Source organism: Phalaenopsis equestris, unplaced genomic scaffold (assembly GCF_001263595.1).
Source record: "Phalaenopsis equestris unplaced genomic scaffold, ASM126359v1 Scaffold233198, whole genome shotgun sequence".
Taxonomy (NCBI): Eukaryota; Viridiplantae; Streptophyta; class Magnoliopsida; order Asparagales; family Orchidaceae; genus Phalaenopsis; species Phalaenopsis equestris.
Genome location: NW_018251151.1, coordinates 135,693 through 152,487, shown reverse-complemented (window position 1 = coordinate 152,487; position 16,795 = coordinate 135,693). Strand labels below are relative to the sequence as shown.

General features: G+C 33.6%; 1 protein-coding gene across 2 annotated transcripts in view; it reads left to right on the top strand.

Annotated features, from left to right (window-relative positions):
* LOC110038595 (probable cyclic nucleotide-gated ion channel 20, chloroplastic) overlaps nucleotides 1-16,795 on the top strand; it is a 100,121-nt gene that overhangs the window by 34,961 nt on the left and 48,365 nt on the right. For both annotated transcript variants that reach the window (XM_020743471.1, XM_020743472.1), the window contains exons 4-6: nucleotides 2,276-2,374; nucleotides 3,637-3,774; nucleotides 4,629-4,877. In XM_020743471.1, coding sequence (XP_020599130.1) covers nucleotides 2,276-2,374; nucleotides 3,637-3,774; nucleotides 4,629-4,877 — 486 coding nt within the window. The remainder of the gene's footprint in view (nucleotides 1-2,275; nucleotides 2,375-3,636; nucleotides 3,775-4,628; nucleotides 4,878-16,795) is intronic.

Sequence of the window (16,795 nt, the reverse complement as noted above, 5' to 3'; positions counted from 1 at the left end):
GAGTGAAAAAAATTGAGTTCGGTTGTGTTGTTGGCAGCAGACCTTTTTGATTTCATAGTCATCTTGAAGCTTCTTTAGCCTCTAAAATTCATAGTCATCTTCCATGTGTTCAACCAAAACTAGGGACCCTTTGATGGCTTAGTTTGGTTCCCCCATTCCACCACCATCCATATTTCTTGTTTGTAACCAAACGCCTTGAAGCTTCTTTAGCCTCTAAATACTCCATTAAACCGTATAAAATCACATTTTTCAACACTAACCAAAAATTCTTTAAATTAATCACTTCGACCTAGTCAGGTGTAGCCTCCATCAAACACTTAAACTTATTCAATCACTACCAAAAACTTCATATCACATCTTCTAATAGTTCTTTACAATTTCCATGAGAATTCATGCCCAAGAGCACCCTCCATGCTACAGTCCTCAAGGTGAAATCCTAAGGGGTAGTCATAGGGATGGCTTGACCCAACTATGCCTTAAATAAAATTCCATCAGACACTTAAACTTATTCAATCACTACCAAAAACTTCATATCACATCTTCTAATAGTTCTTTACAATTTCCATGAGAATTCATGCCCAAGAGCACCCTCCATGCTACAGTCCTCAAGGTGAAATCCTAAGGGGTAGTCATAGGGATGGCTTGACCCAACTATGCCTTAAATAAAATTTCTCATATCAGACCTTAGAACTTCATAGTTATTGTATCAAGCAAGTTAAAAGCATAGCAAAATGGATAAAGGATGTTATGAGCAACACCAGGATGATGTTTAAGAAGAAATGTTTTTTTCCTTTCATAAATGTGACCTATTTTGTATGATTGGTACTTGACTTTTTTAAGGTTTGCCAACACCGCAAATCTTCGTGGTCAGAATATGATACAAACTCCTCATGAAGAAGATAATGACATCAATGTTGCAAGGCTTGCACACCATCATAAAACTACTAGTTAATGAAGTACATTTGCATTATTTCATATCAAATTAAATGTCCTTGTGATTTTTCTGACTAAATACACTACCAAGCCCTACTTATAAAGCATCGCATGACACTTCAAAAAACTTATAATATCATGAAAGCTAAGCATGAGCCCTCAATCATTCTAGCTTTGATAAGGTCAAATGCTTTAGTATTACTAGGATTCCATTTGAATTTTCCTTACAATTAGATGCCTGTTAAAGGAGTTGTAACTGAATTGAAACCTAAGATAAAACAATGATAGAAATGACTAATCCGTGGCAATGGATTGCGGTCGAAGCCACTCAATAATACCCTTGATCTTTTGTGGATCAATTTCCAATCATTTGGAAGACATCTCAATACCAAAAAATATAAGTTATCATTGGATAACAATACACTTTTTAAGGTTAATATAATACTTTTCTTATAGAAGTTCTTGCAAAGAAAAATGATCTTTATATTGTGCCTTTAATATACTATAAATGAGGATGTTTTTAAATTAACTAACTAAAAACTCTCCTATTGATGGTTGGTTTATAATCCTCATAAAAGTTGTAGGCGCATTAACCTGATCAATTGACATGACCAATCCTTTATACATGCCATCAAGTGTCTTAAAAATCATTGTACATTGATCTTCAGGGTAAATCCTGATTTGATGGTACCTGCTTTTGAGATCAATATTTGAGGGGAGCAGGGCTTCTAAAATTCAATCAAACATGTAAAAACAAAGAAGCATGGACCTACATCTTATCATAAATTTGTTGAGGGATTTACTTTTGATGTACATTTCCATGAGCCATCTTTATTTGTGGTCAATAATATAGGCACAATATAATGACTCAAACTCTCATTTATTAATTCTTTTGATAAAAGTCTTTAACTTGTCGTTTTAGGCTAGCATGATCTGGCTGATCCTATAGTCAAGAATATATTGAATTTGTGCACTTGGAACAAGATTAATTGCAATTTGAATGTCACTCAATGGGGCTAACTCTTACTGGAGCAAGATAGGGTGTACAATGTATAATCTGCTTTTGTTCTTTCCGGGCACCCCCTTGGATGAAGTTAGGTTTCTTGTTCGAAAATTAATATATCTTGCTAATTTTAATCTTCATTTTGTTACTCTGTATGATTCCTATCCTACTAGACTCCAATCTATATTATAACGCAATTTAGATTAGTTAAGATGCTTGAAATTGTTTTATTCTCTGATTTAGCTTTTGTTTCTATAATATTTATGTTCATTCATTAATATCAGTTGCCTTCTGAAATTCAGCCTCTGATAATTAAAATCAATTTTTCATCTTTCACAGGACCAAAAGTGCATAGTTTTCAATTGGTCCCTAGCGACAGCAATAACTGTTGTGAGAAGTGTTACCGATTTCATTTATTTTATGCATATGCTTCTTCAGGTAATCGTTCAGCGACTACAGCGCATTCGCTTCTCTCTTGGAATGCCTAAATATTTATCTGACACCATGATTTAGTTTATCAATTATGTTGCCACTTTTTGGGTTACTTTGTGCTTGGTTGAATGACCATATTCTCAGATTAGGTTGAGTATTCCCAAAAAAAAAAGAAAAAAAAAAGAAAAAAAAAATAAGTTTGATGTTCCATGACTTAATATCTATTGGATTTTTCTTGGGAAAACATACTGGGTTTGTTTGAAATTATCCAACTATATCGTGTGGGATGAAAGATTGGAGAAACCCAGGTTCATTAAATGGAAAACCTGCCTAGATGAAAATATTAACTGGCATGAGTGGAAGAGTATAAAGAATAAAAGTAATTTTGTCCCTCTCCTTCCCCTCATCTTTGCCTCGCAAAACAATATCAAACTAAGATGCCTTTGGTTGATTTCATAATGCATTGTGTCTTCTATACATTCTGTTAGTTCTTGTTGTCTTGCTTTAGTTCTTGCTTGTATTTCACAATTGCTTTCTAGCATGGATAATTTTACCATGCTATTACAATTAGTGCTTTAGAATTATGGAAAAATATGTCTAGATTCATAAAATTATGGTATTTTCTCCTGTTTGAAATTTGAACCCTTCATTTATCTGAATCAACAAAAGCAATTTAGCCTTTTCTTTCTGTAGGTCACAAAATAACATTATAATAGTCATGGCCCAGTTTTTGTGGATGTACTTTTCTTTTTCAGGTTTAACTAATATTCTATCAGTGCGTTCTGGTAGTATTGGTAAACTGGATGCTTTATGCTTTTCCTCCCTGGTCATTCATCCTGGATGTGAAATGAGTGATTCATCTGCTTCTTTTTTGCTGCTCTGTTTAATGATAACCTGCACCTATAGTTACTTAATCGGGAAGGAGATGCTGGTCCAATATCTTAGAAAATGGCATTTTGATGCCAATTACTTGGATTTGTTAGTATTTCAATTGTCAATCAGATGTTAAGACTTGTGAACTTTGTTCTAAATGAAAGTGTTTTCATTGATATTTAATCTTCTTTTTAGTTTGCAATTATCTGGTTTTTTTCCCATTAGATATTTTGAAATCTTTTGTTCGTGTTATGCTTGTTTTATTTAATAGAAACTATGAGAAGAAGCATTACTCATTTCCTTTATTTATCCTTACGGGATATATTTATTTAAATATACCAAAAATACTTGTCTTTCTCCAAGTTGCTAGGCTTATATTGAATCATTTGCTGCAGTTTAGGTTGGCATATGTTGCTCCTGAGTCAAGAGTGGTTGGTGCTGGGGATTTGGTTGATCAACCAAAGAAAATTGCGATGCATTATCTTCGTGGCTATTTTCTGTTGGACTTATTTGTTGTTTTACCCCTTCCTCAGGTGAATTATTCAACCTTATTTGTTACTACTGTTTGTTGGGTAATCATGGGATGCATTTTGTGAGGATAGAAATAGTAGGATGAACTTTCAGCTATACATACTAATTTTATATGAAGTTTTTCACATAATTCTATTTGAATCTGTGAAATCTTGTATTGAATTTTGTTAATGCACATTCTCTCTAAGATGAAGATCCATTTTTTTCTTCTGCTGCCAGGACTTGGAATTGTATTTACCTAACTGCATGATGCTATTCTTTGTTTTTCACATTAATTCAAAGGGAAAAATAACTTTTTTCCTCCATTGTTCCCATCTGTGTAATATCAGGATGCAATGTGCTTCAATGACAAATAGTGTTTAGTATTTCATTTGATGCTTCATTTATTGATTCTTAGCTAGTAAAGATTGCATAAAATATTACTGTGGCATAAGGAGAACAATTACATGAGAGAATGTGTGTTTGAAACATCAATCGAGGAAAAGCTGGTAGAAACTCGATAGAGAGAATTTAGGCATATAAAATGCATGAGAAAATGTGCTTTTCAAGGAGGTAAGTAAGCAACTGTGGAACGGATAAGTAGGATAAAATCTCTGGAGTAAACTTATCTGGATAGAACCTAGCTGTTAATGAAGATTCAAATCAGCTTGAATTTTGGTTTAAGGCTAAGGTTGATGGTGTTGAATGTTTGCATTGCCAGAATCAGATTGTTCATTTGGTTACATAATCATTTAAATTGTTTTATACTGATTTGAAAAAACAAACTATTTGCACCTAGGTTTTGCTTCTCTTACTCATCTCTTTGATCTTCTGTACTGTAGCTGATGAATGCCCTTAAAATTTGTCTTCATTACAGGTTATGATATTGGTAGTTATACCAAAATATGTTGGAACATCATCTGCTAACTATGCAAAAAACCTTTTAAGATTTACAGTTCTTCTTCAATATGTACCTAGAATCATCAGGTTTCTTCCTCTTCTGGCTGGTCAGTCTGCAAGTGGTTTCATATTTGAGTCAGCTTGGGCCAATTTTGTTATTAATCTTCTCATGTTTGTATTGGCTGGACATGTTGTGGGTTCATGTTGGTATCTCTTTGGTTTACAGGTTAGTTCGGGTGTATCCCACTTTTAATTCATTTGTTATTTATTGTTCTTTTTATTGAATGAATGGATGGAGAAGCAAGTATAGTAATATTTCATTCATTATAATTGATTATTCTCTACCTAAAGCCATTATCTTCTCAGAGCTTTTGTGCCTTTGCATATGATGTTATACGTACGTTTTATGACCTCTGTGTGATTCAAGCAGTAAGACTTTGATCATATAAAATGCATTATGTGATGAAAATAATTTCTTAAATAAAGATGATGAATTTAAGGAATGATCTATGGCAATAAATTATTAGATGATAGATTTAAGTGAAAAGTCATTTTGGAAGAGCTTGATGAATAAACTAATAATATGCTATAGATTGATCCAAAAAAGTTAATTGAATTTATTTAAAAAAATATGCTTTAAAGGCAAAATTTTATGTTCAGATGAGATGCATATTAAGATTTGGAGAGTTATAAATGATATTGCAATGATTTTTTTCAACATATTTTTTCAATAAAATTTAAATGCCGAATTGGAGAATAAAGGCCTATTTGGTTCATGCTTAAGCATTCCAAGGAAAGGATAAGCTTAGTATGAAAAGAGAAGAGATAAAGTTAGGTAGAGTTGAGCCATTTGATTGCATGACAAGATTAGCTAACTTATGCTCAAATTCTTTGTAGTTTTAAGATTACATTTATTGACTTTATAGAAATACTCTTTAAGAAAGAAATTTGAAACAAACAAATCTTAAGAAAAAAATTTGCGAATAAGATCCGACCTATCTTTCGTTGGCTTAATCAATTTCATTGCCACTAATTTCACCACCCTAAAATAAAAATAAAAAAAGATAAAATAAACTCTTTCTATCTTGTTAATAGTTCACATTTGATTTTCTTTTTCTCTCTTGTCCAGTCTCATAGAGCTAATTGGACTCAATTCTACACGAAGACACATTATTGGTTTGAGCTCACATTTTGCATTCTCCCTCTCTCTTTGTTGTTTTTATCTTGCTTGAAAGCTGCCCTTGCTTCCGGCTGCCTTCGTACATATCCGCTATACTGCTACTTGCGACCAACAAGAGCCCCGTCCTTTGACCATCTATGGCTCAAGGCAGGTGACCATTGCTTGTGTTGTTGGTCTTGGCTTTGCTCAGGCTCGCAGTTTTGCTTTCTTGTTGTCACGACCCAAATTTGGGTTTGGAATTAACCAAGACGACAATAGACGGTTGATCGGTGAAAGTAAGTTTTATATTTATTCAATTTTTATCATTAACAATTTAATATAAAAAAAATGAAAGTGTCATCAAAGAAAGCAATTTAATTATCTTTTTGGTTGCCGATCTCACTTTCTATACCCATTATCTCCACTAGTATTCATCTCAGTCAAAATCTTAAACTTAAAAATATTAAAACAACATAACGAGTTATCAAAGATGATCCAATAGAGCAATCACACTTCTAAACTACATTACCTTAAAGAAAAAAATAAGAACATGTATGATGATCTTTCATATTTAATTACCAAAAATTAATATTATAATCTAATGCATGTTTACTTCATATTTGCTCAATAGAAATAATCTAAAACTCTATATTCATCAACTTTATTTTTACTTTTACTTTATACTCTTAACTTTCATATGTTTCATGAGAGCATCTTTAAAATATTACCTAACACATTCTTGACTGATATTATTCCTTCGACACAACGGTTTACGATCTAAATTACATAATCCTCTCATGTGGATCGGTGCCTACTTGCCCCTCATCGATATTCTCTCGTCGGAACAACGGCTAGCGATCTAAACATTACAATTGTCTTTGGTGGTCGGATAACATTTATGTGCATGAGTATATTGGTGTGCATTGCTAGTGCCATAAAAGGTGACGCAGGCGTCTTTCGCGCTTGTACGTGATGCCGGGTTTCACGTGACCAAGCAGACATCTGCTTGCTCACTTGGACCGAACCGTTCCAATCTTTTTTGTGTTGTAGAGTTGATTGTTCCTCATGTGTCACTTCTAGTTATCCTATTATTTATATATTTGCGTTTATGATGTTATAGAGTTACTTTTTGGTGTGTTTTTTATCGGGACAACCATCAGTGTCTTGACCAATCCCCTTCCGATCACCACCATCGCCCCGAGATCCAGCCTAATTTGAGTTGGAATTTTTTATTTTCTTGTGTTGTATCTGTTGTTATTTTCATTTCAATGAGTTGGCTGCATCCGCTTATTGTCATTTCAATAATAGTATTTGTTTGCTTATTTTTGTTAGGGTTAACTATTATATCAAGGGGTGAACTCTTAACGTGCACATAGAAAACACTTGTACATATATACATACTATTTTCATTCCTCATAACATGCATTACTTTCTTATGTAACACTTTGTAATAATCTACTCATGAATAATTGCACATTTTATATATTCAAAAGAGCATGCAATAGTGTAATACCTTTATATATTGACCATTATTATACAACTGTTTATGCAGAACTCTTAGCATGCATACTTCTTAAGGTCATGTAATAGTATGCTATATGCTTTTCTATTAGAATCTAAATATCATATAATGATATGACATCTTAGGAAAATAATTGTGTAACAATATAACGTGCATACATCATCTCTATCCATATGAAGAGTCAATTGTAGTTTATTTTCATTGATATAGAGCATAAAAGAGAACAAATGAAGTCAAGGTTAGCTTCAATAGAAATGTTACTAGAACTTGGAAACATGATTACTAATCTCAATCTTTTGTTGATGATTCGTGTCACCCTGAACCTTTAATGCACTAATGCCAATCTCGTTCTCACCCTATCGTTTAGTTTGATGATTCAACCAATTTTAATCACTGATATTAATTCCTATATTTTATTGAAAGTTAATACCATTTAATTAATCAAACATTACAAATTTTACAAATAAAAATACAACCCTACCTTCATTGTTTCCACTATGGTTGCTCCTTTTTCGACCACAATTCTGTCTAGCATTCCCTTTTCCTTTTTGATTTTTAATAACTCTAAAAATTCATATTAACGCTTAATATAAGTTTAATTTAATACATTTAACCAATTCCATGAAAAGAAGAAGCCCTAACCTTTATCTTCCTCAGTTCAATGTGGTTCAACCAACTCCCGCACAAAGAAATCACTAGGATTGTCTCTACTTGCACGCTAAAAACCACACGAACCTTTTTCCCTTCTCTCGCACGCTAGGGCTTCCTCTCCTCCTCTATTTGAACCCGTACATACAGTCACAAGGCTTTTGCTTTGCTTGAGAAGCCCCCCGTACGAAGCCTCTTGTGGTTCAACAACAACACGAGAAGCTTCCTCTTCTTTATGCAAGACACACAAGCCGCTTGTTTCTTCGTCGCTCGTGGCGCTGCCTTGCCTTTCCTGTACGTCGTGTCGTCAACATTTCTTCTACTTCATGCACAAAATACCCTCGACGCCATCTTCTTGCAAGCAACGTTGAATCTCCAGTATGAGAAATATGCGATCTCTCCTTTTCCTTCTTCTACTCTCGTTTTCTGATTGGTTCATCTCTAATTGCTTCGAATTGAGATGCTTGATTCGTTAAAACAAGATTTTTGAGAAGGTTATGCTCGAATAAACCCAAGCCGATTAAAATTTCTTTTCTTTTATTTCATTTTATTATATTTTTCAGTTATTAAATATATTTAAGTACATATATTACAATCTCACCACCTTATAAAATTTCATTCTTGAAATTTATTACTTTCCACAAGTTAATCATTATGTATATGAAACATAAAGTGATAACAATTCTATTTCTTTTTGAGTGATAATAAATCCAACATCTGAAATAAGATCATTTGGCTATATAATCTCCAAACAATTGAAATATGATAAAATATCTAATACAACATTTGACTTATAAAATAAAAGTACATAATGATACTCAACACAAGACAACCGGAACAACCAAATGAAATAAAATATAACACTCAAAAAACGTATATCATCAGCATCAGTAGCAACAAGTTCTCTTCAAACAAGTTAAGGAGCAGACTCTTGGTCGATTGTTCTGCCTTGATTGCATTTTCTGAGACACTAAACCGACTTCTGTTATCTTTTGCTGTCCACTCTTGGAATTAGATCTCTCTTGAAAATTCTTTTGAATGATACCCTTTTCTGAGTTGGCACTTGATGTTTATATATGTAGAATTATGGCAGTTACTAATATGATTTTCAAACTGTGTGCATAAGCAACATACTTTATAACCAAATAAACATTAATCACTATTTAGCTTCCCATACTCAACACAAAACTCTGTAGTGCTGCCACCAACCTACCTATTAACTCCATCAACATATAACTTTATTTTCTTCCCATTAGATTTTCTAGAATGAGTTGTTGGTGACACTTATATGCTCTTTCTGTTCAATAAATCCCTACACTTTTGGGCCCCCTCACAATCAATTTACACTCGTCTAGCTCTTTCTACTAGCACTTAATAGTCTTCAATCCCAAGTGCCACTAATGACTGTTTGATTGAATCATTCGATCCAGAATGGAACTTGTGACATTTCTTCTCTGCATTTGGAACGAGTTGTGGTACATATTTTTAATGCATAGTAAACTCCTCTCCATACTTCATGACCGATCTATCTCCTTGCACCAACCTAAGAAATATATCCTGCATTTCTCTCTTGGTTGATAGTGGTATAAAATAATCTCTAAAGCTTCTCACAAACTCCTACCACTGTACCAAGTGGCTAGATCAACCATCAAATTTCTCCTGTAATTGCTTTTGCCACTATCTCTCAGCTTTCCCCTCAAACGTAAATGTAGCAAGGTAACTCTCATCTCTGATGGATAGGTTGTATCGTCTATAATTTTCTACACCCTCATCAGTCAGTTTTTAGCTTCCATTGGCCCTCCTGTTCATAAAAAAAAATTGTGGTCTCATATCCTGAAAAAATTCAAATACTTATCCATCTTTATTTCTCCACTGCTACTAGCTTGACGTTTAAAATTCTTGATCATTTTTGTCGCAACAGTCATTATTTCAGTAAATGCATCAGTATTGACTGTAATATTCTGGAATATTTTGAGCTTTTACAATATCATTTTTGACTTCTTCCTCTTGATTTTTCATAATTATGAAATAAAAGCAGAACAATCTAATTAGAATTAGTAAAAATTTTCATTTATACTATTTATAACTTAATTAAATCGTTGTAATGACTCTTTCATTAAGATTCATATTGTTTAATTTGAGCATGGTTTTGATATCACTTTTGTCATGACCTGACCTGAGATTTGAAATTAACCAAGGTGAGAATGGATGATTAGATTATAAAATTAATTTTTCTATTATTCAATTTTTATCACAAACATTTTAATATAAAAAATATTTAATGAAAGAGCAACTAAATAAATAATTTAATTAACAAATAAAAATTTATTTTTCCTGATGCTGATCTCACATTCTATACACATTATCTCATATAGTATTCATCTTATGTAAAATATTAAAGCTGAAAAAAAAATATTAAAATATTATAATGAGTTATTTAAGATAACACACTAGAGCTATCACATCTCTAAATTACATTACCTTGGGGAAAATAGAATAATATGTATGATGATCCTTTATATTTCATCATCAAAATTTATATACTAATGTAATGCATTATTCTTAACATTTTCTAATTACAAATAATCTAAAACTATATATGCATTAACTTTAAATTTTATTTTACTTTATAACTCTCAAATCGATTTCAGGAGTTTCATGAAAAACACAATCTAACAATCCTAAGCGTTATTATTCCATCAGTACAGTGGTTTGTGATCTAAATTACACAATTTTCTGAGTTTAAAATGTGTCTACTCGACCTTGAATAATATTCTCATGTTGGCACAGCAGTTTGCTATTTAAATATCATAATTTTTTTTGTGGTAGGATAACATCTGCGCGAGTAGGTACTGTTACATCCCGATTAAGAATTTATAATTAATTAAGGCAGAAACAAACAGTCGGATAATAGAAATTAGTTTTATATTATTCTAATTCTATCACTAACAATTTAATATTGAAATTTTCATAAAAGAGTCAATAAAGTAATTTAATTAACAAGTAAAAATTTTACTTTTTTGGTTGTTGTTTTTGCCTCCTGTACATATAAGCTCATATAGTTTCATCTTATTTAAAAGCTTAAACTTGAAAAGTTATTAAAACAATGTAATGAGTCATCAAAAATAATTTAGTTGAGCAATCACCCTTCTAGATTATAACAACTCAAAAAAAAAAGAAGTAATATGCATGTTGATCTTTTATATTTCACTACAGAAGATCTTATAATAATCTAATTTTAACTGAATATTATAAAGTATTTAAAACACATTCCACCAGCATGCCATTCTCGCCCAAAGGTGCCACCCTGGAGCAACCTTGGCCGAGCAAAACAGAAGACGAAAAGGGCACAGAGGAGGGGGAAGAAGACAAAACTCAATCAAATCTCTCTTCAACAGCAAAAGAAGAACAAGGAAAGCTCAAACACCAAACCCAAGAATTTCAAGAATAAATTTTAGCAGGGTCTCCTCCTCTCCCAAAATTTTCGACATATTCAGTTCTAAAAAAGCCCAAATCTCCAAATGCAAGAGCTAAAAATCCCAAAAAACCAAAACGTATGGGATCCATTTCGAATTTCCATTTCTAAATCATAACAAGAAACCTAAAAGCTTCAAAGTTGTCTTTTAGCCCTCAAAAAAATCAAAGGAACACCAAAAAAAACCTTTCAGCTGCATATAGATCGGTAAAGGAGAGCAAAGGAGTGCGGCGATCTCACCAGAAGTTTACGCACGAGATCGGTGAAGGAGATCATGAGGGAGAGCGCGAGAGAGAAACCAGGGGCACAAGAGGAAAATAACGCATGATAAGCCCTAGCCAACGCCGAACGGAACCAGACCCCCGCGTCCGATGGATAGAACAAATATCGGCCCGCGATTATCTACAATTCCAAAATGCTCTTACGAACGCCCAAACAAACGATGCGAAAACACCGCCGCAGCAAAATAATCTGCCCCAAACGGGGCCTTAGTTGAAGTTTTGATAGTCAAATTAAAGATGAATACTTAAATAAAGCTTCTATAAGTAAACAAAGTCAGATAAGTAAATAAGAGATTAAGTAAGCGTATTTATTGATAAGCTTATGATTATATTTTTACGATATTGTATGTAGCTAATTATTGAAAACAAAAATTAAATGTGCTTGAAACAAGCCATACAACTTTGAGGTAAATACTCGTACTTTTAATATATAGTAATAATTTAATTTTTTTATTATTTGGTAGTTAATGAACTTTCACAGGCTTTATCTGATTGAAATATTCTTTTGTTTATCAGTCATATTGCTAAGAATATTTGTAGCTACTTACTATCATGCATTGGCGTATGCTTTATATAATATGCTAAATTGTATGCGATGAGCACATGAATGATATGTTTATTTTGGTTGCTTGTATGTGTATGACTGAATATGATGAAATCACCTATTGATCATACTAGTGGGGGGACACTAAGGTATCGGTGCTCGTATATGGAAAATGATATTGATATTGAAGTACCTTAATTGGTGCAAACTTTTAGGCTCTTCTGACGATTGTACATATATAAAATGATATTGTTATAATATTGATATAGTAAAATTCATTAATAACATTAAAATTATTAATATTGATTTATTAAAAAATTTAACTGTCATGCATTTTATTTTCTTTTCATTGTATTGTTGTAGTTTAAGAATATGAGTATTCATTGACTCATTTGACTTATTTTTATTTTAAATTAATTTTTCAGGTTAATTAAACGATTAATGATGAATGTTAGAAAAGATAACGTTACAATACGTGAACAACCAACAATGAGAACGTTTAACCTATTGTTCCAATTTAATTTGATTAGTGTCTCTTTCATTTATTAAGTTGTAGACGAATAAAAAAAATTTAGTTTCCACTGTCTCTTTCATTTATTAAGTTGTAGACGAATATAAAAAATTTAGTTTCCACTGTCCGACCGTCTGGTCCCGTTTTGGTTAATTTCAAGCCCCGGGCCGGATCATGACAAAATCTGATTACTGACCTCGATCTTTTGTTGACGATTATTGTCACGCTGAAAGTTCAATGCACGAATGCCGATCCTAATCTCACCTAGTAGTTTAGTTTAATTGTTCGACCAATTTTAATAACTAATATTAATTCTCATAAATTAAGATAATTTAATAACATTTATTTATTTAAACATTGCAATTTATATAAATACAAACACAACCTTACCTTCACCGTTTTCACTATCATTGCTCCTTTCTTGATCACAATTTCATCTATCATTTCGCTTTTTTTTAAAATTTTTAATAGCTCTAAAAATTCATATTAACACTTAATATAAGTTTAATTTAATATATTTAACCAATCCAATACAAATAACAAAAGCCCTCACCCTTACCTTCCTCAGTTCAACATGATTAGGCCAATTCCCGCACTAAGAAACCACCTGGTTCATCTTTATCTGCACACTAAGAGCTGCATGAAGCTTCCTTCTCTTGCACACTAGAACTTCCTCTCCTTCTCTATTCGAACCTGCACGTAGAGTCGCTAGGCTTCTGCATTGCTTGATATGCCCCCCGTACGAAGCCGCTTTTGGTTTGACAACAACAACACATGAGGCTTCGTCTCTCATGTGAGGAGTCACCGACTGCTTTGTCATCCTCCCTTTGAACGACTAGGGCAAGACGTCGAATCTCAGGTCGCGTGTGGGAAGATATGATAAAGCCGTTCGAGTCTGTGCCCTACTGCATCACAGCCGTTCGCGTTTGCGCCCGACAGTTCACATCTGCTGCTTTCTGTTAGACGCCTGCGGCGTCGTCTTGTCGTGGTTCGCGCGGTTTTGTTGAACTAAGGTTTCGACTCTTCTGCAGTTCTGTCTGCGGCAGTGCCTCGACCTCTTTGGCACTTTGTCCGATTTGCAAAGCTTCTGGATGGAGCTTCTTTCATCTTCAGGTGGTGAACCTGACAACTTTCTTTGCCCACGTTGTGGGTAATCCTCAGGGAGAGACGGTGGTTTTGTTCCCTTCAATTTATAAGGAAAATCGTGATGGTACAGGTGGTTGCCCTTTCATTAAGAATGCAAGCAGAAAAAGTGAGAAGACCACTCTTTTTCTTAGAGTCAAAAATTTCAACCTTGACTGACAAATTTAAGTTTACTCTCATTGGAAAATTTCAGTGGGGACACCCACCTATGGAGGTTATCAGGAAAAATTTTGATTACATCAAATTAGCATAAAAGTAAAAAGTGGGGCTCATGGATGAGAGACATGTTTTGATTCAGTTTGATTCAGTTAACCGTGCTTTGATTCAGTTAACCGTGCCTGAAGACTACACTCGAATTTTCTTCAAAAAATATCTTAACATTGCTGGTAAATCTATAAAGCTACTCAAGTGGTCTCCTAATTTCCACCCAAATCATGAAACTACCACTGTATCGGTATGATTTAGTTTTACCTGGTCTCAAGTTGCATTTTTTTCACCATCAGGTTCTCTACTCTCTTTGGGTCATTCTTGGAGATCCCTTGAAACTAGATCTGTCTACTTTCAACCTAACCAGACCCTCGGTGACCATAATACTTGTGGAAAGGGATATTACTTTACCTGATGTTACTGAAGTCTGGCTGAGCACAACCCATAATGGTTATTGGCAACAAATCGTCATGGAGCACAGACCCCCATATTGTACCCACTGTAAGATGTTTGGTCATGTCTTTGATGAATGCCACAAGTTTCATCCAAATTTGAAATCTAAGCTTTAAGTGAATGAGGATGGGTCTAACACCACAGCTCTAGACATTTTAGTTCCATCTGGGGAGGATACTACCATACATGTGGTGTCTATTGTCCCAGAGGAACCCCCAAATGACACAGCTGTTACTGTTACTGCGAGTGATGTGATGTTGACACCTTCAAACCCCATAAAAAATAATACTGATGGACTATTACCTACAAATGATAGTGTCAGACTGATAATCAAGAGAGCCTCATAGCTCCACTACTTCAGGAAGTATCCGGTATAGAGGCAACTCATTCTTCACATATACTAGAACCTATTGTGGGTAATACGATTGGTAATCCTTCTGCTTCAGTTCTACCACACCATCAGACTGATTTTTCGGAAGAGGAATCACAAGTCTATTCTAGGAGGAAGAAGAAGAGTAGGCCGACTCCAGCTCGGGAACATATTGGATGATACATTGGTTACTACTGACAATGACAATCATCTTACCAGCTTATTAGCTTGCTCTTACCCTAGAACTAGAGGCAGAGGCAAGACCAAATTAGGTCACCCTTGAGCCACCTGATACTATATATTTATGCACTGTTAGGTTTTTTATTTTAGTATCTAATGTATTTTTCTGTTTTTTTTTCTAGTTTTGGAAACATTTGTGAGTTTTTGTGTGGGCAGGGTGTCATGCTTGGGCCCTCCCACATATTGCATCTGTATCTTTCTTTCTATTTAATATATTAGCCTTTTTGGGCTTTAAAATATATATACATATATATATACATATATATACATATATATATATATATATCTATCTATTTATAGACACACGGTTATTGCACTTCTTCTCGCTCATTGACGCGCCCACTCCTCTGTCTTTCTCTTATCGATTGTTTACTTGCATGAGTTTGCTCACTGCTCCCATGCTGGTTTATGTTGGTGAACTGCACAGTGATCGATTCCTCTCCCATTCATCATTTGTTCCTCTGCTCTCACCTTGATTTCATGTTGTCATAGCTTCGTTTCTGCTAGAGATCTCGCATATGGGTGCTCTTTCGATATCCTTGCTCGATTTTCGCATCTCTTGTTTTCTGTTTCATTCTTTTTGTTAGTATCTCTTATAAAGATGAATAGATTCCACCTGCTCTTTTTATTCGTGCTCCGCTTTCTAAGTTTCATCTTCTTCCTATTGGTCATCCTTCTCTTCAAAAATATGAGCCAGCAATGACAAGTGTCAAATTTCTTGACTGCATGAACTATGTGGATTATAGCATTGAGCAACGATGTAATTGATAGCCTAGTTAAATATGACACAAAAAAGCATATTAGGGAGGATTTCTGACTAGACTAGGAGGGTTAGATTAAGAAATAATTATATGTTAGGGTTTAGCCAGTGGAATCTATTGAAGTTAGCGTAGTAGAAAATAGATTTAGGTTGTATCTATTGTGTATGGTATGAGTTCCACCAATAAAATGCGTAGCTGAAATTTATATAGAAGGATTATGAAGGAAAACTGCATAAAATAGATTGAACCTTAAGAAATACTTAAAAGGAATGAATAGGTGTAACTGTTTATAAAGGAAATTGGATGGCTGTGACGAGACTAATGATAATGATGATGTTTTTAAATGTTTGGAGGCTGTTGCGATCAATTTTTATTTTTGTTTATTTTTTCTTTTTGTTTTATTTTGTTTATGTTTTTATTTAAATTGAAACAAGTTTGGTACGTTATAACTAGTGTTATAAAAGGGAAAAGCGCAATGCGATGCACAAGGCTTTAAAGCACAGAGTGAAGCAACACTTTTAATAACCAAAATGCTCAAAGTTGTATAAAATTATTAATGTATAAATACCTTCATGAGCAAATATAAAACATGGATTGGTAAGTATTTATGTAAATATTGAAGTTTAGGTTTTAGATATATAGTTATGTACATAAAAAGGAATTGAGTGGCCAAACTGTTGAAGAAAAGCCCACTCCTTTTTCATGCATGGATAAGGTAATATTTATGCATGTAGAAACTTAAAAATAAAGCAAACAAGATGCTATTATCAAGAAAAATCTAATAACGAAATGAATACATTAGGGACAGCAAAAGTCGAACAAAAAGCTTG